General features: G+C 39.2%; 1 protein-coding gene across 1 annotated transcript in view; it reads left to right on the top strand.

Annotated features, from left to right (window-relative positions):
- Positions 1–24,178, top strand: part of DNER (delta/notch like EGF repeat containing) — a 355,480-nt gene that overhangs the window by 244,391 nt on the left and 86,911 nt on the right. Inside the window, exon 8 of the mRNA XM_007966532.3 lies at positions 20,815–21,039. Coding sequence (XP_007964723.3) covers positions 20,815–21,039 — 225 coding nt within the window. The remainder of the gene's footprint in view (positions 1–20,814; positions 21,040–24,178) is intronic.

The raw sequence follows: 24,178 nt of genomic DNA, 5'->3' as shown, positions 1-24,178 counted from the left end.
TTTCACTGTCATAATTTCCTCAGTTATAAGTTTGCAAAGGCGGTTTCCCTTCCTGGGTCCCTCTGCACTGAAATGGCAGGTTCAGTGCTGTCATCTCATCTCCCTGTGCCATTGTCATGACTGTGGCAGCCGGCCGGCCGTGTGAACCCCCCAAATGTTAAACTGACCTCATGCTGGCTGCTGCCTCTGTATTTTGACTCCCTTCCAAAACCTGCCTGCTTTGGTTCACTTTTCGGAGCCTTGAGAAAGTTTTTTGCTTTTTATTTTTATTTCTTTTCTTGTCCGATTTAACAGCTGTTTGTGGGAGGATCTGTTTATTAAAAGCTTACTTCTCCATACTAAACACAGAACGTTCATACTATATCGTGGTTCTTAAATGCAGCAAAGATCCTTTATAATAGAAATGTAAATACACTAGTAGTAAATATAATTTTCATTTTTTCTTGCAGCGGAATTATCTCCTCACACACACCCCTCTTTAGACCACAACAATGGGGGAAGCTAAAGTGAAATTTTTGCTTTTCACTTGGACCAAAATATATGATACAGTCCTGGCCCTTCTTCTGAACTATTCAGGTCGAGGCTCTGACTCTGACCACCTTAAGGCAGGGGACATACAGAGAGACCCAGGCCCAAGACAACACTGAACAGAGAGAAGACTGGGAAAGTAGAAGAATGTTTTGTTAATTGCTTTGTCATATATTAGTTTTGGTTAAATAAACCCTTCTTTGACTCTGTTTTTCCAACCTAATTTCATCTCCTGTGACCTGACATCATAATGATAAAAGGCAGCTGAAGATAGATACTGACGCCTCTCCTCAGTTAATTTAGCCCAGTTTTAAGACATTTTCCCACTGCTCTTCTTTAAAATTGGCCTAATTACATTTGATTATAATTTCTATGAAGAAGTTGTCATGTTTAGAGTCCCTTCCTCACTTTCTACTCCCAAATAGTCTGCCCTTAGCAACGCCCTTGGCCACTGTGACCCAGGACACTCACATGGGACTTTCTGTTCACCACTGGCCGCCGTCATTGCAGTTGACCAGGGTCCTCTTTTCCATGACAGTCCATGACTTGACCCAGCACTTTAAAGCATTTTTGTCATTTTTTTCCCTGATGACCAAAGAAATGTATGCTCAAATGTACTCAAAGGAAAAACAATGCCTTGAATTCCAACCCCAAGAGAAAATCACTTTAAATTTTAGGTGAACATCTTTGAGGTCACTTTCTTAATGCCCTTTTTAGAAAACCAAAATCGGATCTGACTGTGTATTTGCTTTTGTAATGAGCGTCTTTAACTGAACAACATGCTGTAAATGTTCCATATTGTTAATTATTATTCTAAAGAATTATTAATGATCGCTTTTATCATATGAATGTGGCATCATTTATTTAGTAAAACACTTAATTCACACACTATTTATTGATGACCTACCTTGTAGCAGTTACTGTGTTCATCACAAGGGATTCAGCAGTGAGCGAGACATATGTGGCTTCAGCCTTATGGATCTTATGGAATAGTGGCCCCGAGAGACAGCGTGGACAGTATGATCAGGGGTGTGAGAGGGCTCCTCTGGGGTAATCAAGTAGAGTCTTAAGAGGCACCACTCACCTAGACTGAGGGCTGGAGGGAGAGTCAGGAAGCATTCCAAGGGAAATGAAGTTCAAACACACTTGAAGTCTAAGTAGTAACCCAAAGAATGAGTAGAGCTGCAGGCAGGGGAAAGAGTCTTTCTGGAAGAGAGAATAGCAGGGGGAGGTTAGGGAGGGAGAGAGCGACAGAGAAATCTGAGGAACAAAATGCAGTTCAGCAGAGCTGTACTGCAGAATGTGATGGAGGGAAGACAGAAGGCTAGAGAGAGAAGTAGGAGTTGGCTCAGGTAGACTGTTAAGCAGTGGGCTAAGTGGATTGCACATGGCCCAAGAGTATGGACAAGGGCACCATGAATGGGTTTAGCAGGAGAGGAGAAGAATTTTAGCACTTGGAAGAAATTATTGTGACTGAGGGGGAAGAATGGATCCAGGGAGGACAAGAATTAGAGAAAGCTGTTAGGAGCCTGTTACAGTACTTCAGATGAGCTTTAATGGTGAATGCATTACAGAGTGACAATGGAGATGGGACAGATTTGGCTCTAAGAGGACAAGGAGAAGGCCAGGGAGAGGACACACCAGTTTTCAACAAGTTTTACACAACTTGATATACAGAGGTGCTACTGGGAGCTGAGCGTTTTTGAGGGAGAGGATGAGAAAACTGTCGTCCTCTAAAATGCAGATGACATGTTTTCATTCCCTGCCTTTCACATCTCTGCTGATTTCTCATCCAAGGTGTTGTCTTGGGCCAATATATCCCTGGCTACCTCTCCAACCTAATTTCTTCTTTTATTTTTTGCTTTTTGAATTTTAACGTACATACAAATCACTAAGTGATCTTGTTTAAATGCATATTCTGATTCAGCAGGTATGGGATGGGGGCTGAGATTCTGTTTATTTTTTACCTTTCAAAAAATGTTATTTTAAGTTCCAGGATAAATGTGTAGGATGTGTGGGTTTGTTAAATAGGTAAACGTGTGCCATGGCGATTTGCTGCACCTGTCAACCCATCATGTAGGTATTAAGCCCTGTATGCATTAGCTATTTATCTTGATGCTTTCCCTCCCTCAGCCCCCGGTCCCATTGCGTGTTGTTCCCCTCCCTGTGTCCACGTGTTCTCATTGTTCAGCTCCCACTTATAAGTGAGAATATGCGGTGCTTGGTCTTCTGTTCCTGCATTAGTTTGCTGAGGACAATGGCTTCAAGCTCCATTCATGCCCCTGCAAAAGACATGATCTCGTTCCTTTTTATGGCTGCATAGTATTCCATGGTGTGTATGTACCACATTTTCTTCATCTAGTCTATCAGTGATGGGAATCTGGGTGGATTCTGTGTCTTTGCTATTGTGAATAGTGCTGCAATGAACATACACATGCATGCATCTTTATAACACAATGATTTCTATTCCTTTGGGTATAGACTCAGTAATAGGATTGCTGGGTCAAATGGTATTTCTGGTTCTAGGTCTTTGAGGGATCACCCCACTGTTTTCCACAATCCCCAACCTCATTTCTTATTTCTCTCTTCTTTTCTTTTTCTCCAGATTCTGACTTCTTGCTGTTGTTCAAACATGCCAAAGGCTTAGAAATTGTCCTCCAGGGGAAACCATTCACCTCACATCCAATGCTACTGGGAGCATTTGTACCTGACGCTGTCCCCTTCTTCATAGGGACCCTCACATGGCTCTCTCTCCCCCTTGTGTCACTTAGGTCTCCCTAACACCAATATCCAACACAGCCCCCACCATTCTCCACCCCTCCCCTGCTTCAATAACCTGTAGCCCTGGCTGAGGATACCTATTTACTTGTTTTTTTGGTGGTTGTTGTATGTTTTCCTCACTAGCTTGAAGCAGTGCCTGATGCATGGCTGCTCCTAATCAGTCTAGGTTAGATAAATGAAGACCCAGAGGGAAATGCAGACCTTCTGACCCAACCTCTAAATTTCCGTTGTCAATAGCCAATTATTTTTGTTCATATAATTATATCCTTTAAATAAGTTTTATCTCTTCTGCCCTTCTATCTATTCCAAATTAAGGGATAGTTGATTTAACATTCTTCTGATGATTTCCTAGTTGTTTTTCATTTTCCCGTCTTAAATCTAACTTTGACTTTCTGTTCTGCTCAAGAAAAAGTCCTTAAGGTATTTTTTTACTCTCTCAAATGGATTTTCTTAAAAATTCAAAGTCACATTTAAAATGCAATCCTATTGGGTCTTTTAGAGCTGATGATTTTGTAATTGATTTTCCTAGATATTCCCCATTCTCTTTATCTTGCATAACTGTCTGCTTTCTTAGAACCAGAACAAATGTGGTCCCAATTAAGTTTTCCATAAACACTGGCCAAAAGCCCTTCTCTGATTTGAACATCACTCCTTGTCTTCTTCTGCCAAGTCTACTCTTGTGCTTTCTTTCAGGCCGCGTTGGAAAAGCCAACTCTCCCATGAGATTTTTCTGACCTGCCCGCATCATAGTGGTTCTTCCTTCTGAATATCTGCCGCGGTTAGAGCTGGTGCCGCACACACTGATTTCATTTTGACAGCCTGGGCTGGTCCTTCAGCCCTTCCTGCCAGGCTGGAATCATCCCATTAGTGTTTACAGGAAGGGAAAAATGGCCTCAACATGTTCTCTCATTATCTCGAATATGTCCTGGTCTCCTCTGTACAAGAATGAACTCTTTGAGAGTCAGGATTCTACCTTCTCTTTGCTTTCCTGAGCTACGCAGCAGAATACTTCATAAACAATTTTACCTTCAACTGGGCACAGCGGCTCAATGCCTGTGATCTCAGCACTTTGGGAGGCTAAAGCAGGAGGATCCCTTGAGGGCAGGAGTTCAAGACAAGCCTGGGCAACATAGGGGGATCACATTTCCATGAAAAGATGACAGTTGAATTGGATGTGGTGCATGTGCTTGTAATCTCAGCTACTTAAGAGGCTGAGGCAGTAAGATCTCTTGAACCCAGGAGTTCAAGGCTGCTGAGAGCCATGATTATGCCACTATACCTTGGTCTGGGAGACAAAGCGAGACCCTATCACAAAATAAGCAAATATATTTTCTACTTTCATTTTGATCTAGTGATTATTCATTTACATATCTGTAATAAAAACATCCAATGACTAATATTTCCCCTTTCATATTCCCTCATTGTAATTTCCAAAACCTCATCCGTATTTGTCAGTTTGCCTTTCCTAACTACTCTATTATGTCGCAAATCTGTTGGAATATGTTCTCCATGACACCATTCATTCATTCACTCATTTATTCCACAAACATTTCCTGCACACTTCCCATAGCTCAGACACTGTGCTGGATGCCAAGGCACAATGGTGAGAGGAACCAACCTGGCTCCTCCTCCAAGAAGTCTACGGTTTTGTTCCGGGTGGGAAACAGGTGATAAACAGGGAAACCAATACACAGCTATTTCATTCCAAATAAAAAATGCTATGAAAGGGGGGAGCAAGGTACTGTGATATAGAATAAGAAAGAGATATGTACCTGGGATGAAGCAATCAGCAGAGGCCTGCCTGTCTAACACTTATGCCAAAAATTAAGCCATCAGGAGGAGTCAGCTCTGTAAGCAGGTAAGAGCAGGAGCTTCCAGACGGTGGAGATGGCATGTGGCAAGGATAGAGGTGAGGAATGGCTTGTTATTTCTGGAAACTGAATGGAGGCCAGTGGGGCCAGCTTCTGAAGCATGTGGAGTAAGACTGGTGAGCTGGGCTTAGAGCACACAGGCCTTGTAGCCTATGGAAAGGAGGTCAAATTTTATTCTAGGAATTACTGGAAGTCATGATAATATTAACATTTAAAGAAAATTACTATTGCTCTTTGGAGAATTGGTTGTAGGGGTAAGAATGGACAGGGAATCTCATAAGAGAAAACTGTTATAATGGGAGAGAAATATTAATAATTGTGTTTTTGGCTAGGATGGTAGCAGCCAAGTTGCAAGAAAGTGTATTTTGGAGATAGTGTCTATAAGATCCACTAATTGGATGGATATGGGGGTTAGGAGAAGAAAAACAATCAAGTAGGACTCCTAGGTTTCTGACTGGAGTGCAATGGAATGCTGAGTTGAGTTTTAAAATGCCTATACACATCATTTCTTTGATGTGAATTGTCTTTACCCTGTCAGCAAAAAATGCCGGTGTCACTTTATTCTGTATTTTCCTTTAGTATTGCAAAAATTTCTGACACCTCTATTGCTTTCTGACAATACATACAGTGACTTCATTGTCTTGCAATTTAAAATCTTCCAGAAATGTTTTCCTTTAGTTTTAAATATCTGGTTTCATAATGGGTGTATCTCAAGGGTATTGATTTCTTTCTACTTACATAATAAAGAATTCAGCAGCAATAGTCACATTAATATTGTTTCAAATACAAAATTTGGAGGAAAGTCAACTAGCTAAATTACTTTTTTTGCATTCCCCCTCAGTGGGTTTCTTTTGTAATTCTATTTTGTTTATTTTCCATTGTAATTCTTTAATCTTTCATCCTTTTCTAAACTTTCCCCTTGTTTTAAAATCAGTGGTTTTAAATCTCTTGGCTGCTGCCATTGTTTCCATGTGTTTGAAAGAGATCTTTTCTCTGGAGCTCTTGTGTTTTCTAAGATCTCCTTATGCCCATCATCTTAGGTCTGTATCATTTGAATTACGCTATTGCACACCAGAGCTATCGCTGTGTTCATATTTCTGCTTGCACTTTTTGGCTACCATCACCAAATAGTTTTTCATTTTCTACTCTTCAAGGAATATTGTAAATCCGAATATTTGCTTATTAGCTTCCAGTTATGACTGTATATTATTCCTCTGTTATAGCATGTTAATCCTTTAGTCATTTCATAAATACTATTATTTTTATTACTTACGTTACATTATTCTACATAGCAGTATTGTATTTGTTCTCCTATCTATAGCTTTTCATATTTTGGAGGTTAAATGTATCCATGAATGTGCTTGAACCTAGGAATGTTAAATTTCCTTTTCCAATTCTCTACCCTTTGCCACCATAACTAATTTAATTTGCATATTCTATAAGGGGAATTTTTAAAAACACTTACCTTGAGAGATCATTATTACTAGATTGACCAGTCAAAGCTCTTAAAGAGCCATGCTAATAAAAAGAGCAACTTTACCAAAGGCTAGCTCAAATAATTTCTTTTAGAGTTATAACATTATGTAGGAACAGGACAAAGCAGAGAGGTTCCTAGGTCTGGAGACTGAATTGAGAACTCTTTATATATAATGTTTGTCCGTGTATTTATGTTGAGAGAGAAGGAGGGAAAGGAGAAAATAGAGTGAATGAGAATCTTGGTTTATTTTTAGAATTTTTTTGGGAAGATGAAATCTGGTCTGGCCATCTCAGCCACAGATGACCCAAGGCCTTTTCCATCTCGTGTTGTAAAATGTCTTTTTACTAGCACTCATCCTACTGCCCTACACTCTGTAACTCCAATACAGGGTTGTGTTTATTCATCTTTGCGTTAGCTTTGGCTCTCAGACTTCTATATTTCTACAAGGGGGAATCAGGCTCACATAGTACTGTATCTGAGTTTGGGATCACTTACACAGGTGCTTCTTCTGAATATACATTGTTTCACATGTGGTCTACCTCTAATTTTTGTAACTAGGTTTGTAACATTTAACCTTTCTGTGATCACTATCATGTTTACAAGTGAGTTTTGACTCAAAATTTCAAAATATATGCATCAACAAACCTGTAACATGCATTTTAGCTAAGAGCCACCAATCAACCAACATCTGGTCTCCATCAGCCGATGAGTAGGCTTTGCCTGCATCTTGAATATTAAAAACTAATATTCAAATTTGATGGCTATAATTTTTGTTCTGAAAATTTCTAATGTCATCAGATGTTTCTGATTGTGTTAGATTTTATAAATTACCAGTGTAAGAACTGGTTGCCTTGTGCATCCTTATGAAAAAAAGTTCTCCTAAAAATATGGCTTTAGGGTTGTATTTAAAACCAATCAGCTCTAAAAAAAATAAAAAATTGTATATTTTATATTTAATTTTTGTATATAGGCTTTGTATGCTGATAGGTTTTAAAAAGATCTCAACATTACACATTGGCTTGTAACACCAAAACATTTATGATTTTCTCTTAAAGTTTCTTACATAAACATCTTGGCTCTTAATTTGATATCTGAATTATTTTAAGAATTCTGATTTTATAAGGAGTTTGTGGCACATCTGTATTCCTTAGGCCTTAAATTTCATAATTTTTTTTTTTTTGAAATGGAGTCTCGCTCTGTCACCCAGGCTAGAGTGCAGTGGTGCGATCTCTGCTCACTGCAAGTTCCGCATCCCAGGTTCACGCCATTCTCCTGCCTCAGCCTCCCGAGTAGCTGGGACCACAGGGGCCTGCCACCACACTGGGCTAATTTTTTGTATTTTTAGTAGAGACGGGGTTTCACCGTGTTAGCCAGGATCGTCTTGATCTCCTGACCTGGTGATCCACTTGCCTCGGCCTCCCAAAGTGCTGGGATTACAGGCATGAGCCACTGCACCCGGCCTATAATTGTTTTTTAAAATATCCTCCATGCGATATTCGAAATACAGAGAGCCAATAGGCAAATCCGGCTCAGGACATTTATGCAAATACACAGAGTTCAAAATTTGTAATTACTAAGTTATTTCTGGTTTTCAAAGTTGTCAAATTACAGAATTTATAATAGTTATGGGTTTAACAATTACATAATTTCTTTCTTTCTTTTTTTTCTTTTGAGATGGGATTTACTATGTTGCCTAGGCTAGTCTCGAACTCCTGCCTCAGCCTCCTGAGTAGCTGGGATTACAGGCACACACCACCATGTCCAGCTGATCTGACCATAATTTTGTATGCTAGCATGGCATTTTCGACTTGTCAAATGCTTTTATGCAAACTCTCTTGTGAGAAGCAGCAAATAGATTGGGGCTTAAGAGCACAGATTTGGAGTCAGACAAACCTGATTGAATCTTATTTTTCCCAGTTACTAGATGAGTGTTCCTAGGTTAGTTCCCTAAAGTGAAGCCTCTAACCCTTCTTCTGTAAAAAGTAGGTGGTGGTAGACCCTACTTGAGCCAGTGGTTGTGATGAGTAAGAAATGATAGATACCAATTGCTCAGCATAATGTCCCGTATATGACAAGAACTCAATAAAAATTTGCTATTACTTTTAACACAACAATTTCTCTTCTTTCTTCTTCTGTTTCTACTAGTACAACTAAAACTACTGGACGCATACAGCTATTCTATTATTTCCATTTTTAACAAATAAGATAACAGACATATAAGAGATGTATAGGACATATAAGAGCTACTTACTTGATTGTGCTGACATAATTTATCAATTAGAATTTGATTTAGTTACAAACAATAGACATCCCCAAATTATTAGTACTGCAGTAAATCAGTTTGAATAGAACTTAAATATTAACAATAGTGAGAGTCCAATCCATCAATGTGGTATATGTCTTCATTTATTTGGGTGTTTTTAATTTCTTCAAGTAATGTTTTATAGTTTTCAGTGTAGACATCTTGCATATCTTTTGTTAAATTTAATCCTATTTTATGTTTTTTGATAATATTATAAATGCCAGTAAAACATTTTTAAATTTCCAGTTGCTTATTACTAGTGTATAGAAACACTATTGATTTTTGTATACTGACTTCGTATGCTGATAATTTGCTCAATTTACCTATTCCCAAAATTTTTATTTTCGGTTTCTTTGGATTTTCTTTGTATAAAATTGTAGATTGATGAATAATAAATTTTACTTTCCTTTCTACACTTTATGTTTTTTATTTCTTTTACTTTTCTTTTTGCATATATAGAACCTTCAGTAAAATATTGATTGTAAGTGCTGCGGGTAGAAATCCTTGCTTTGTTCTCCTAGGGAGAAAATATTTATTATTTCATCACTAAGTGTGATATTAGCCATAGTTCTTTTTTTTGTATATACCCTAAAAGATGCAGTAAGTGTTACCTTCTATTTTAGTTTGCTGAGAGTTTTTCTTTCTTCTTAAAAATAATTGAATTTTGCCAAATAATTTTTCTGTATCTATTAAAATGATTGACTCATTTCATGTGCACATGAAAAGAATACATTATTTAAATATTGTATAAACCAGCTCATTTTGTCAATTTATTCCGTCAGTTACTAAGAAAGGGCTTCTTCTCTGATGGTTTCTGTTTCTCTTGCTGGCAGTTTTTCTTTCATGTGTTTTGAAGCTCTCTTATTAGGCGCCTACATATTTGGGATTGTGAAAGCTTCCTGTTGGATTACTCACTTTTTCATGTTAAGTGTCCCTTTTTTATGTCAGATAATGTTCTCAGTCTTGCCTTTTCTGATTTTAACAGAGAATACTAGTTTTCTTATTCTTTCTTTTTCACAGTGTATCTTTCCCTATTCTTTTACTTTCCCTTTTTTTTTTTTTTTTTTTTGAGATAGTCTTGCTCTGTCACCTAGGCTGGAGTGCAGTGGTATGATCTCGGCTCACTGCAACCTCTGCCTCCTGGGTTCAAGCGATTCTCCTGCCTCAGCCACCCCAGTAGCTGGGATTACAGGTGCACGCCACCACACCTGGCTGATTTTTGTAGCTTTAGTAGAGACAGGGTTTCATCATATTGGCCAGGCTGGTCTCGAACTCTTCAGCTCGTGATCCGCCCGCCTTGGCGTCCTGAAGTACTGGGATTACAGGTGTGAGCCACCGTGCCTGGCCTTACTTTCTATTTTTATGTGTCTTTATGCTGGAGTGGGTTTCCTTTAGAGAGCACATAGTTAGGTCTTTTTTTAAAAAAAAATAAAGTTTGACAATCTATGCCTTTTAATTGGAGTGTTAGTCTACTTATATTCAATATAACGTTGATATAATTGGGTGTAAGTCTACCTCATTGCTATTTATTTTCTATTTTTCTCATATGTTCTTTGTTTTATTCTATTCCTGCCCTTTTTGGTGGTGGTGGGGGGGGGTGGGTAAATAGAATATTTAAAAAGGTATTATTTTCTTAACTGGCTTTTTAGCTATACTGCTGGGTTTTTTGGTTTGAGGTTTTTGTTGTGTCTGTTTTAGTTTTAGTGGCTGCTCTGGGAATTACAGTATATACCCTTAATTTATGAGAGTCTTAGAATCTATAATTAATCACTTCATGCAAAATGTAAGAATCTAATGGTAGTAAAATTATACTAACTTCTCTTATTATTTGTTCTCTTGTTATGTATATTCCTTCTATGTATGTTACAACATCATAATTCAATGTTCTTATTGCTTTTAACCAGTTTTAAAAGAAATTAAGAAAAAATGAATTACTGACTCCCCCAGAGTGCCATTTCTAGGGCTCTTAATTTCTTCCCGTAGACTTGAATTTCCACCTATTATTATTTCTATTCAGCTTAAATAACTTTCTTTAGTATTTTTGTAGTCTGGCTAGATTTGCTGGCAACAAATTTTCTCAGCTGTTCTTTATCAGAAAATATCTTAATTAACCTTGATTATTAGAAGTTATTTTCCCTGAAAATAGAATTCTGTTTGGCAAGTTTATTTTTCCAGTGCCTTAAAGATGTCATTTTGTTATCTCATGCTTCCGTAGATCTTGGTGACAAGTCATCTGTCAATCTTACTATTGCTCGTTGTGTGTGTGTGTGTGGTTTTTTTTTTGGCTTCTTTTAATGTTTTCTCTTAATTTTTGGTTTTCAGCAGCTTGTCTGTGACTTTCCTGTATATTTGATTTATTCTCCCTGGGGTTCAGTGAGTATATTGTGTATGGGTAGATGTTTTTCACCAAACTTAGAAAAAACTCGGTCGTCGTCTGTGTGGTCTAGATAGCAGGATAGATGAAGGGGGAAAGTAGTGAAAGAGTAAAGGGTGCTTGCCAACTTCTTTCAAGGAATTTTCTATAGAAGCGACTTCAGGACATTTCCACTTGTGTGTGTTATTCAGAAGGTCATCACAGATGTACATCTAGTTGCATAAGAGGCTGGTCCCTGTAGACATTATTCTGTGTTGCCATGTGACCAGAAGCCTATGACTGTGGGAAGGGGAAAGATGGATATTAGGACAAAAAATAGTTTCTGCTACACATGGCCAGGAAGGGGTAGAGGCCTGACAGACCCTGGAGCACCTGCCCTCTCATTCTTGGCCTTTCTGCTTGATGTGGATTAGATGTTTGTCTCCCTCAAATCTCTTGTGAAAACATAATTCCCAGTGTTGGAGGTGGGGCCTGGTGGGAGGTGTTTGGATCACAGGGGTCCATCATGAGTGGCTCAGTGCCATCCCCTTGGTTCTCACTCTGAGTTCAGGTGAGAGCTGGTTGTTTACAAGTTTGTGGCACCTCTTGCTTCTCTCTCTAGCTCTTGCTCTCACCATGTGATACATCAGCTTTCCATTTTGCCTTCTGCCACGATCGTAAACTCCTTGAGGCCCTCACTAGGAGTAGATTCTGGCACCAAGCTTCCTGTACAGCCTGCAGAACTGTCAGCCAATTAAACCTCTTTTCTTTATAAATTACCCAGTCTCAGGTATTCCTCTGTAGTAATGCAAAAATGGGCTACTATACTGCTATACCCCAGGTGTTGGGTGCCATAGCACAGAGTACTGGTTAGGAACTTGGACCTGAGTCTGACTGCCTGGGTTCAAATCTCAAACCTGCCGTTCACTAGCTGTGTAACTTTGGGCAAGTTACTTGATCTTTCTGTGCCTATTTTCTCATCTGAAAATGGGGAAATGATAGTTCTTATCTCATAGGATTGGTGTAAGAGTTAAAGGACTTAGTGTATTTAAAACCCTTGAAACAGTGCCTGGTACATACAAGTGTTTGCCATTAACAAACACAACTTCAGCAGATAGTCCTTTTGAGCCTGTACAGAGATGTTCTCAGGGACACTCCTGCCCCCTACCTCTTCCCACGACTGTCTGCCCCAGGACTCCACCTCTGTTCACCAGCATCACTGCATGGCCCAGTAACTGTTTGTGTGTTTAGAGAGCAGTGTGTGAGCACCTCCCAATTCCAGAAATCGCCCTTTATAGACATCCAGGGTCACGACCCTGAGGGATTCATACAAATGTGAAAATGGATTATGTTCCAAGATTGACTGACAGGCCAGCTTCCTTTCTCTAGACACAAACTCTGAGTTTACAGGCAACTTGAGATTACCCCAGAACCACCGTTTAAAGGAAAAAAAATCCAATATTTATTGAGCACATGTGTCATCTTACTTGACTTCATAGTAGGCGCCAACGCCATTTTGTAGGTAAGAAAGTTAGAGAAAAAATGATTAAGCCTGAGGTCACACGGGTCACACGGTAGTAAGAAGATTCAAACTTTGGTTTTCTGGCTCGGCATTCTTTGAATTATAAAACCTGTTCTTGCTTCTTTTAGGAAAGTCACTTAGAGGGTGGCTGAAGGGGATATGAGTCATTTGCAAAAGGATGTCATATGAACACGAAGATAACTATAGCTTAGGTGATAGAAGGAAATGGAGAATTTACTAGTTAAAGCAATAGCATCTCAAAATTGACTCAGCATTTAAGTCTGGAATTCCTTTTCTAGTGGTCATTAATAATCATGTGAGCCAGGAAAATTATCTCCTAATTGCTCTACCTCACATTCATCTCTACAAAGTGTATTCAGATATACCTTGCATTCATTTTTTTTGCTTTGTCATTCTTTGTAACAGAATGGCATTTTATATCCCACTTTCTTTTTTTTAGACTGGATAATATGCCAAAAGTGTATTCTGTCTTCAGTATATACTGAGGTATGCTAGCAGACTCTGAAAATATAAAGTATTAGTTCCATTCTCATCCTGCATTATATTTTCCTGAATTGGTAAGAAAAAGCAAAATTGTAATAATAAGAAAACACAGGATTCTGGATTCAATAGCAGTGGGCCTTTTTGATATTCAATTCAACAAACATTTATTGATCATCTCTTTAGTGAAATTTTCCACTTTCTTTTTTTAGACTGGATAATATGCCAAAAGTGTATTCTCTCCTCAATATTTATACTAAGGCATGCTGGCAGACTCTGAAAATATTAAGCATTAATTCCATTCACATCCTGCATTATATTTTCTTGAATTGATAAGAAAAAGCAAAATTGTATTAATAATAATAAAACATAGGATCCTTGATTCAACAGCAGTGGAACTTTTTGATGTTAAATTCAACAAACATTTATTGATCATCTCTTCAGTGAAATTTTCCTGTAGTGTATGATCAATTACTCTTTCAAGTCTGTTCTGTAAAGAAAGCAAAACAAAAAGCTCCCTCTGGCCTACATTCCCACATAGATACAATCCTGTAGCTCCCATTAATTTTATCAGTTAACTTTTGCTGCATAACAAACCACCCCCCAAAGTTAGTGGTTAAAATGGCAGCTGCTCATTTCGCTCATCATCCTTGTACATTGCATTTGCAATTTGGGCAAGCTCAGCTGGTCACTGGCCACACTGATGGAGGTCAAGTGGTCTAGAATGGTCTTGGCTGTGCTAGCTTCCTTTGCTCCGTGCCATCTCTCATCTTGCAGGAGGCTGGCGCGGGCTTGTTCGGCAAGGGTCAGTGCCATTTTTTCACATTCTCTCTTCCATTGTTTTCAGTGACACCTTTCTCTCCTGGTTTCTGTTCTTAAAAATATATATATGTATGTATGTATGTGTGTATATATATATATATAAAATTCCTGACCAGAACCTGCACCTTCTTTCTTTCTTGAAACTTAGCTAGTTATCTGTTCATCCATCCATCTGTCTGCCTGTGTGTCCATTTATCTGTCCCTGGTCAAATGCCTACCATTTTCCAAACTTCATGCTGAGCAACAGGAATAAAAACACACATAAGTTATGTTCCCTGATCTTGAGGAAATCAGAGACCAGTTATGGAGGAGGCAGACAGGGTGTGGTAGGTGCTAGGAGAGAGGGAAATCCACAGAGAGCTGCAGAACAAGAGGAGAGGTCTCTCAATGAGACATGCTTTTGGTTTCCTCTTCTTTCTTGTGCTCCTAAGTGTTACGGTTGTTCAGAGTTCCAGCCTTGAACTTTCTTCTCTCTCTGTTCATTTGCCCCAAGTGGTGTCGTGTATACCTATGAATCCAGTTCCCACCCATGTGCATATGGCTCTCAGTCCACATTCTAGTTCCTACCTCTCTCCTGAACACAAGTTCTGTATATTTAATGACTATGGAACAACTGCAAAAGCATTTCAAATCACTTTGCACAAAGCTGAACTCATAACCCTCCCCTAGAAGCCTCCTCCTGTATATTTTCCACTGCATTTGATGACAACACTATCCACATTGTCCCCCAATCTGAAAACCTGGAAATTACATTATAATTATTGCTGCTTCTTATTAACACTTACAACTGAAGAGTCACTGTGCCAAGTGCTTTGCATAGATTTTTGCAGTTAAGCTTCATAGGAAATGAAAATTGTAGGCATTAGTATCTTTCTTTCACGGATACAAAAGCAGAAAGTCAGGGTGATTAAGTACTAGCCCAGAATCCCACAGTTTAGTGGGCTGAGATGGTGTTAAATCCAATTCCCCTTGGTTCAAAGCTCTTTAACATTAACTCACACAGAGAAGCCATATGTACAGGGTCCATACATATGTTTTATTTGCTGGAGAAATGATTTATCAATACTTTAAAATAGACAAGGCTTGGCTGGGTGTGGTGGCTCATGCCTGTAATCCCAGCACTTTGGAAGGCTCAGGCGAGTGGATCACCTGAGGTCAGGAGTTCAAGACCAACCTGGCCAACATGGTGAAACCCCATCTCTACTAAAAATACAAAAATTAGCCAGCCGTGGTGGCAAGTGCCTGTAGTCCCAGTTACTTGGGAGGCTGAGGCAAGAGAATGACTTGAACCCAGGAGGTGGAGGTTGCAGTGGGCCGAGATCACGCCACTGCACTTTCAGCCTGGGCTACAGAGCAAGACTCCATCTCCAATAAATAAATAAATAAATAATTAAGTAAAATAATAATAAAATAAACAAGGCTCAAACAGGAATTTGGATTTCAGACTTGTCCTGAACATTCAGAAGATATGGAACCTGGCCCCATGTTTCGAACTGGCTGCAGGTTATGGCGGCCATCTTTTTTGGAAGGGGAATGCTTTCTCCAGTTTGCCACAGGCCCTGCCAGTCCCTATTGTATTACACCTGATCCACTCTCCGTATCAACATTATCCACCTGACTCCTGCTGGCATGTGCATTTTGACTCATGTTACATTATTGTGTCTCTGGGCTCTGTCCTCTCTTCCATTCTTCTACCATCCAAGTGATCCCTGAATTGACAATTTTATAAAATTATAAAATCATGTTCTAATATATTTCACATTCTTTATCTTTATTGCTACAAATTGGCCCTCACAACCTCAATTATTCGAGTAAACAACTGGTTTCATGCTTCCTGTCTCAACCTCCTCTGATCCACTCTCACATTGCCTATAATTAGAGATATAAATAATGAAAATAGGTGATATCCAGTAGCCTCAGCATGAAATGTAAACTCCCACGTGTAACATGTAAGACCAGTCGTGACCGGGCCTGACCAGTGCTCTCACTATTGCTCCTTTTCCACACTTCTCTTGGCCTTATTGAAATATTGGCTGTCTCCAAAGCCATGGCCCTTTATGTCTCCTTGTTACCCATTTTTCTTTCTACTTGGACTATTCTGTGTGGCTTATATTACTATTTATAACTGAGTATATTGACATAAAGCTGGAGTGATAGCTTTTCTAAAATTCACTTTTTCCTTTATTTTGACTTGATCAGTAAGCTTCTATTCTTTCACCAAGACACAAACAGGATAGAAACATAAGTCCTGGTTTTGCTTATGCATCTTAACATCTTAATTGGTTTGTCATTCACTTCTCTTCTGTGCAGTGTAGGAGACGTGTAAGCACTTGGCCTTGGTGTCCCAGCTCTACCGTCTACTAGCTATTTAGACTTGGAAAGGCTACTTCACATTCTCACGTCACTGTTTTCTCATTTGTACGACAGGGCTATTATAGTTCTTACATCCTACTATAATAGTAGGGTTAAATGAAATAATTCACCTAAAAGGTTAGAACCAGGTCATGCAAATCAGCCTCCAGTGGCTGTTAGCTGTTGCTGTTTTTTTTTTTATTTTTTGAGACTAATCTTGTTCTGTCACCCAGCCTGTCGTGCAGTGGCGCTATCTCGGCTCGCTGCATCCTCCGCCTCCTGGGTTCAAGCAATTCTCCTGCCTCAGCCTCCCCAGTAGCTAGGATTACAGGCATGCGCCACCACACCTGGCTAATTTTTGTATTTTTAGTAGAGACTGGATTTCATCATGTTGGCCAGGCTGTTCTCGGACTCCTGACCTCGTGATCTGCCTGCCTCAGTCTCCCAAAGTGCTGGGATTATAGGCATGAGCCATCGTGCCTGGCCTGTTGCTGTTATTATTAGCATTTTTAATTCATTCATTCATCAAGCCTTCGACTGGGAACTGTACTAGGAAGTTTGATATATATTTTTTTTAGAATCCACAATGATTTTGTGAAGAAAATAGTTTCAGCCCTGTTTTCCAGGTACAGGCAGTGGATCATGGGAGAAAGGGGGCCTTGCCATGGCCACTCAGATTGCTGGGCTGGTGAACACAGAATCACACACAAGATCCTAATCATCGCTTCCCTGTCTCCTTATGCTCCCTGTTTGTATAAGTCTTCTCAGGCTGCTGTGACCAAGGACTATAGGCTTAAACAACAGACATCTCTTTCTAGCTTTGGAGGCATCTACTTCTAGTTCTGGAGGCTGGAAGTTCAGGATCAAGGTGCTGACAGGGTTGATTTTTTTCTGAGGCCTCTCTCCTTGCCCTGCAGAGGGTCACCCTCTTGCTTCTTCCTCACAAGGTCTTTCCCTTTGTGTACAGGCATTCCTGGTGTCTTTTTCTGTGTCTTGATCTCTGCTTATAAAGACACCAGTCAGATTGCATTAGGGCCCAACCTAACAACCTCAGTTTAACTGACCCACCTCTTCAAAGGCACTATCTCTGAAGAGCTACTTTCTGAGGTATTGAGAGTTAGGGCTTCAAAATATGAATTTTACTCAACCAGAGAAAGCTAATTTAAAAAAATATGGATTTTTGAGGGACACAGTTAAACCCATAACACTGATAATCCAATGCTTAATTCTCAACCTTCACTGAGAACTATATTTAATATTAACTCTTCTACTGGGTTCTAGTAGTTCTAAGTAATTTTCATTTTTATGCTCCTAACTTAGGTATAAGCTTCTTGTTCCTGATTTTTCTTACCTTTGACCCTCCCTAGATATTCTTTCCATCAAGTTCTCACCCATCTAATCTCACAGGGTTTTCAAGGACACAGTTCCTATGATCATTTCTCTTCTCTGTGTTCTCAGCTAAAAGAGTTGACAGAGTTGACAGTTCTCAACTGTCACCTTCTGTCATTAGTTCAGTTCCTCTGGAGGAACAAAAATAATCAAAATGTCCTTTTAAATTTGATTTCTGTGGCCAGACACAGTTGCTCACGCCTGTAATCCCAGCACTTTGGGAGCCCGAGGCGGGCAGATCACGAGGTCAGGAGTTTGAGACCAGCCTGACCAACATGGTAAAACCCCAACTCAACTGAAAATACAAAAAGTAGCCAGGCGTGGTGGTGCGCTCTTGTAATCACAGCTACTCAGGAGGCTGAGGCCAGAGAATCGCTTGACCAGGAAGGCGAGGTCGCAGTGAGCCGGGATTGCGCCATTGCACTCCAGCCTGGGTGACAAAGTGAGACTCTGTCTCAAAAAAATAAAAAAAATAAAAAAAATTGATTTCCATTTCTGAGCATTAACTTTTAGAATTTTCTGATTCACCTTGAGCTGCTGTTTTTGGCAAACTGGTACCCAGCGTTGGATATGGAATTTATTATGAGCCTGAATTTCTTGTAAAGAAATCAGTGCATCCAGAAGGTTAACCTAGAACCTGCAGTGCTCCCCACTGGCCACCGCCCACCCCCGCCACTTTTTTTTTTTCCTCGAGTCATAAGATGCAATCTTGGGTCACTATCTAACTAAATGCAAGCTGTGAATTGGCTTGGTCAATTCATTTCTCAAAATTATTCCTTCATATTGAGAAAAAAAATATTGAATGACTTAGTGTCACGCTCGAGCAAATTAAATGGGCCTTTTAATATTTTAAGCAGCTATGCTGCATTTTCTAGACAGATAAAATGATTTTATTTTCTAAAATGAAAAGATTCGAGTTATAAATCCTATTTTTGAAATCATATTAAACAGTGATGGTAACATATAATACTGTCATATGTTGAAAAATGGTTAAGTGTCTTATTTTCAATCAGAGTAAACGGAACATATCTCATGACAGGTAGAATTATATTTCACTTGAGCCTGCCAAGACACTTTTTGGAGAATTCAAGTGTTATTAAAACACTGATTGTATGGTGCATTTTTAATAGGATTTCTAAGATTTAGAAGCTACCAGGAATTTTATAAAATGCTGAATAGCACTGGATTTTTTCAGAAGATAATTTTATATTTTATATTTCTATACTGTACAGAGAAATGCCAAGTTGATTATGCCAATTTATGAGTAGTGCTTCACATAATTAAATCTGGGAGTTATTTTGGTTTGTTTACATGTTAAATGTGTCCTTAACAACAACAAAAATCGTCAGTATTGCTAGGAGTTCTATAAGAAGATGAGTAAATATAAACCTCAATGTAAACAAGAGAAGTGTAATAGACTGTTAGAATACAAACTATATGTGAGTAAAATTATCTAACTTTTATTTCTAAAATTTGAAAAATCTTTAATTTCCAAACTGCTCTTAAAGTATTGAAAGAAGTATAGTTTTTATGCAAAGCATTGTTAAATATATATACCTACATGTATGCACAGATGTAGAGACCAACACATATCCACATGCATAATTTTTTAACAAGAAATACTGAATCATATACACAGGAAACAAGATAAAAATCACCTACACAGTAACCATATTTAAAAGAAAGAGTTAACAGCCTTACATAATTTCATATGACATAAAATTTTATTTAAGTGTACAATTTATACATTGTAAAATTCATTCATTTGAAATGTACAGTTGAAAGCATATTAGTACATTTACAGAATTGTGCAGCCATCACCATAATCCAAGTTTAAAATGTTTCCATCTGCCGCAGTGGACTCCTCATGCCCATTTGCAGTGAACCCCTCTTTCTGGCCTAGCCATAGGCAACCATTTATCTACTTTCTATATCTACAGATTTGCTTTTCCTGCACATTTCTTACAAATGGAATTATATAATATGTAGTATTTCATGCCTAGCTTCTTTTACTTAGCATAATGCTTTTGACGTTCATTAATGTCATACCATGTGTCAGTACTCCCGGATTTAATTATGTGAAGCACTACACATAAATTGGCATAATCAACTTGGTATTTCTCTATGCAGTATAGAAATATAAAATATAAAACATAAAATTATCTTCTGAAAAAATCCAGTGCTATTCAGCATTTTATAAAATTCCTGGTAGCTTTCAAATCTTAGAAATCCTACTAAAAATGTACCATACAATCAGTTTTTTTTAAAATTGCTGAGTGGTATTTCATTGTATGGGTAGATCACTTCTGTTTCTCTGTTACAACAATCAACTTTTAAAAAAGCGTATATTCAAGAAACTGTTAACAGTGGCTGCTTGTAGAGAAGGGAACGCGAGACGAAAGGACAGGGATGAAAACGAGACTTTTTCATTGTTTACTAGTTTATATGGTTTTACTTTTTAAAATTCAGGATTATGTCGTATCTATTAAAGTAAAATAAGAAATGTGTTCCCTGTTAATGTATACAAAATAAGAGGGGAGAGCCCTCTGCTGATCCAAATCCCATATTCCTTTAGGAAATTATCATTAATTGATTTTTGGTATTGTTCTAGAGTATACACACATGTACATATACACATGTGTGCACATAAATATATTCATGTACACATATGTATGTACTCCTAAACAGTCATTTACTTTATATTTCAATAAATATGGAATTGTGGTGCTTAATATTTTTAAGCCTACATTACTAAAGGTGAGAAAAACAACCTATCTATCTTGTTGGGTTGTGACATATCTGGGAGCTGTGAATGAATGAATTGGTTATGAATATACAGTAGAGCAGACTCAGTTGATTAGTTATTATGTGCAAAAGTGTTTTAATTGTTTTAAGCTCCCGTGTGTTTTCTAACAGGATACTTTGGATCTGCTTGTGAAGAGAAGGTGGACCCGTGCGCCTCGTCTCCGTGCCAGAACAATGGTACCTGCTATGTGGACGGGGTACACTTTACCTGCAGCTGCAGCTCAGGCTTCACAGGGCCGACCTGTGCCCAGCTTATTGACTTCTGTGCCCTCAGCCCCTGCGCTCATGGCACGTGCCGCAGCGTGGGCACCAGCTACAAATGCCTCTGTGATCCAGGTGGGTACTGCCCCTAGACAGCAAATCTTCCTTTTCTCAATCTCAAAAGACCATTACTTTTTCTTTTGCATCTTGGTATACTTGTAAATAAAAGTGGTATACTTACTGGTATACTTGTAAATAAAAGTGGTATACTTACTGGTATACTTGTAAATAAAAAAAGTATACTTAATGGTATACTTGTAAATAAAAGTGAATTCCACTCATTTATGACACACTGTCTTTTTTAGATTTACTCTTGGCAAGGTTAAAAAAAATACCCTTTCCTCTTTTCATAATCAGCTCACATTCATTGAGGAAAAAACAAGTAAAATAAAGAAGATTGAAAACAGGCTTAATTTCATCACAGGCTAAGCATTTTTAACAATTTACCGTAAGTCATTGCAGAGCTTTTACTGTATTGTGTATCTTGTACTATTGTGTGCTTAACAGAATATGTTCTTTCATTTTAATGGGCATGAAAAGCACAGTGCAATACATTCAGAATTGTGTCATCTATTAAAATTGTTACTCGATGCACATTATGTTACACCACTGGCTCCCTGTGTAAGAATTTAAAAACTTCACCATTTAATTTCCAAATGCCTTCTGCATTTGCATTACAGATTTTTAATTATGGAGGTTTTGATACCTAGAAGTGAGTGATTTCTAGTCAAAAATTTGTGTGTGCACAACCCACTAGTGTAGTCAGAAAGGAATGCACGGGGCAGCCCTTTCCTCTTGTTTCTATTCTGTGCATGTCTCCATCCTTACACGAGCTGGCTCTTTAGAAAGCTTCCCAGCACAATGAGTCCCCACATAGCTCCCTGGCCAGTCAGTATGGCTGGCCAGTATCTGTTTTGCTTGACCCTGGCTTTGCTGGTGCAACGGCCTCTGACTGGAATGCCTGCTCCCCATTACCCCACCTCGCTGTACAAACTTCTACGTCTGGCACTGACTCAGTTTCCCTTCCTCTGAGATCCGACAGTCACCTACAATATCACCTTTGTGGTCCTGGAAACAGGACATTAATTATACTTGTATGTGTCTCTCTCCTCCTTAGGGCTGGGAGGAAGTATGTTTTATTAATAGCTTTTATATCAGCAGCAATCACACTAAGCCACTATTTAGTGAGCACTGATCTTTCTAGATTCTGAGCAGGGTGCTTCACATCTCTGGTCTTTTTAGTGTCACATTTACACCAAGGTTTGAAAGGCCTCTAGAGGTTCAGTCACATGCCTGCGGCCACACACCCAGAACGGGGGCTGAGCCCAGATTCCAATGCAGGTGTCCCTGGTTTCGCTGCTCCAGTGCCTGGCCCAGAACTTCCAAAGGGCACGTCTCATACTCACGAATAACTTAAAAAGTTACTACTGAGAAATGCAACTTGGCACTTGAATGGTGTTGAAAAGCCTTTTTTCACATAGACTCTTAATTCCCCGATTTTCTAAGCAATTGATATTTTGCCAAGTGCCTCTTTCCTGTCTGCTCTGAAATTCAGAGGGAATAGGGCTGCTTAATCTGCTTTGTAACAGTGTTAGTAGTTAGGATTCTCCTGAGAAACAGGAGACAGAGAGAGAGAAGAGAGAGAGATTTATTTTAAGTAACTGGCTCATGCAATTGTGTGGACTCGCAAGTCCAAAATCTGTAGGGAAGCTGGCAGGCTGGAAACTCAGGCGAGGTTTCTGTGTTGTGTTTTGAGCTGAATTATTTCTTCTTCGGGAAACCTCAGTCTTTGTCCTTAAGGCCCTCAACTGATGGGATGCAACCCACCCACATTCTGGAGAGTCATTGCTTCATTCAAAGTCTGCTGAGTTAAACGTTAATCTCATCTAAAACATACCTTCACAGCATCATTTAGATTAGTGTTTGAGCAAGTATCTAAGAACCGTGGCCTAGCCAAGTTGACACCCGGAATGAACTATCACAGTAACATTTTTGGATCTCATAAACTTTGAAATGAAGCAGTTTCTCCTCTACATTTGACATGAGGATATTTTTCTTGGTTGACCCCCATGCTGTCCTTCAGAGCAAGGGTGGAGACAGGAAGAGCTGCCCCTCGGAGGGTCCAGTTTTCTTCCATGTGGATTCGGGCTCCTGTGCTGTGAGCTGGGCATGCTGTGAGAGGAGGCAGTGTGGCGCTGCTGGCCCTTACCTATTGGGAATGTGGATCACTGAGACAACTTGTGTTTGCAAACTAAACAAGCTGCAATTGTGCTGGAAGAACAGAGGCTTACTCACGCACTGACTCACAAACACGCTATTCCCAACTCTGCTTTGGATGTCGTAACACATGTGAAAATTCCCCTCAGCAGCATTCTGAACAAAAACTTCCTTAATACTTTATTACCTGTCTCCTGAGAGTTCCGTTCTCTCCGTGGAGCCCCACAAAGAAGAATCAAATATTGTAAGACCAGAAAACAACTTTATATTCTCCTCCCTTTCTCCTCTGACATCTCTTCTTAATTGTATCAAACTTTTTCTTTTTAAAAATTGTTTTTGAGATGGAGTTTCGCTCTTGTTGCCCAGGCTTCAACTTCCGCCTCCCGGGTTCGAGCGATTCTCCTGCCTTAACCTCCCAAGTAGCTGAGATTACAGGCTCCCACCACCACACCCTGCTAATTTTTGTATGTTTTCACCATGTTGTCCAGGCTGGTCTTGAACTCCTGACCTCAGGTGATCTGCCTGCCTCGGCCTCCCAAAGTGCTGGGATTACAGGCCTGAGTCACTGTGCCTGGTCCAAACTTTTTCTTATAGTTAGTTGATTTCTAAAACTTAAAATTGAAGGGAGTTAGAGATACATAGTGTTTTTCAATAATACCAACTAGAGTTTTTCAACATGAGTGAGGCAACCAAATAGAAAATATTCTGCCTGGTGTTTCTCTTTCCACACTGGGGCAGGTGGCCAAGAGTGGTAGAAAGAACCTCTCTAACATCCTCGCTTACTGACCAAAACCACAGGAGATTTACAGGCATCTCTGGGACTCAGTTTTCCTCTCTATTAGAAAAGAGAGGAAAGTTACATGTAAGAGTATGAAATGAGAGGCAGGCAGCCCATTTCCTGGCATGGCGTGGTGAAAGCTCTTCTTTCTTTCCCTGCATGGAGATTCCAGCAGCATTCTCGAGCTATGCGGGGTGAAATCGCTCCTGTTTAAGTTCC

This window comes from Chlorocebus sabaeus, chromosome 10 (assembly GCF_047675955.1).
Source record: "Chlorocebus sabaeus isolate Y175 chromosome 10, mChlSab1.0.hap1, whole genome shotgun sequence".
NCBI lineage: Eukaryota > Metazoa > Chordata > Mammalia > Primates > Cercopithecidae > Chlorocebus > Chlorocebus sabaeus.
This window is presented reverse-complemented; position numbering and strand designations above follow the sequence as displayed.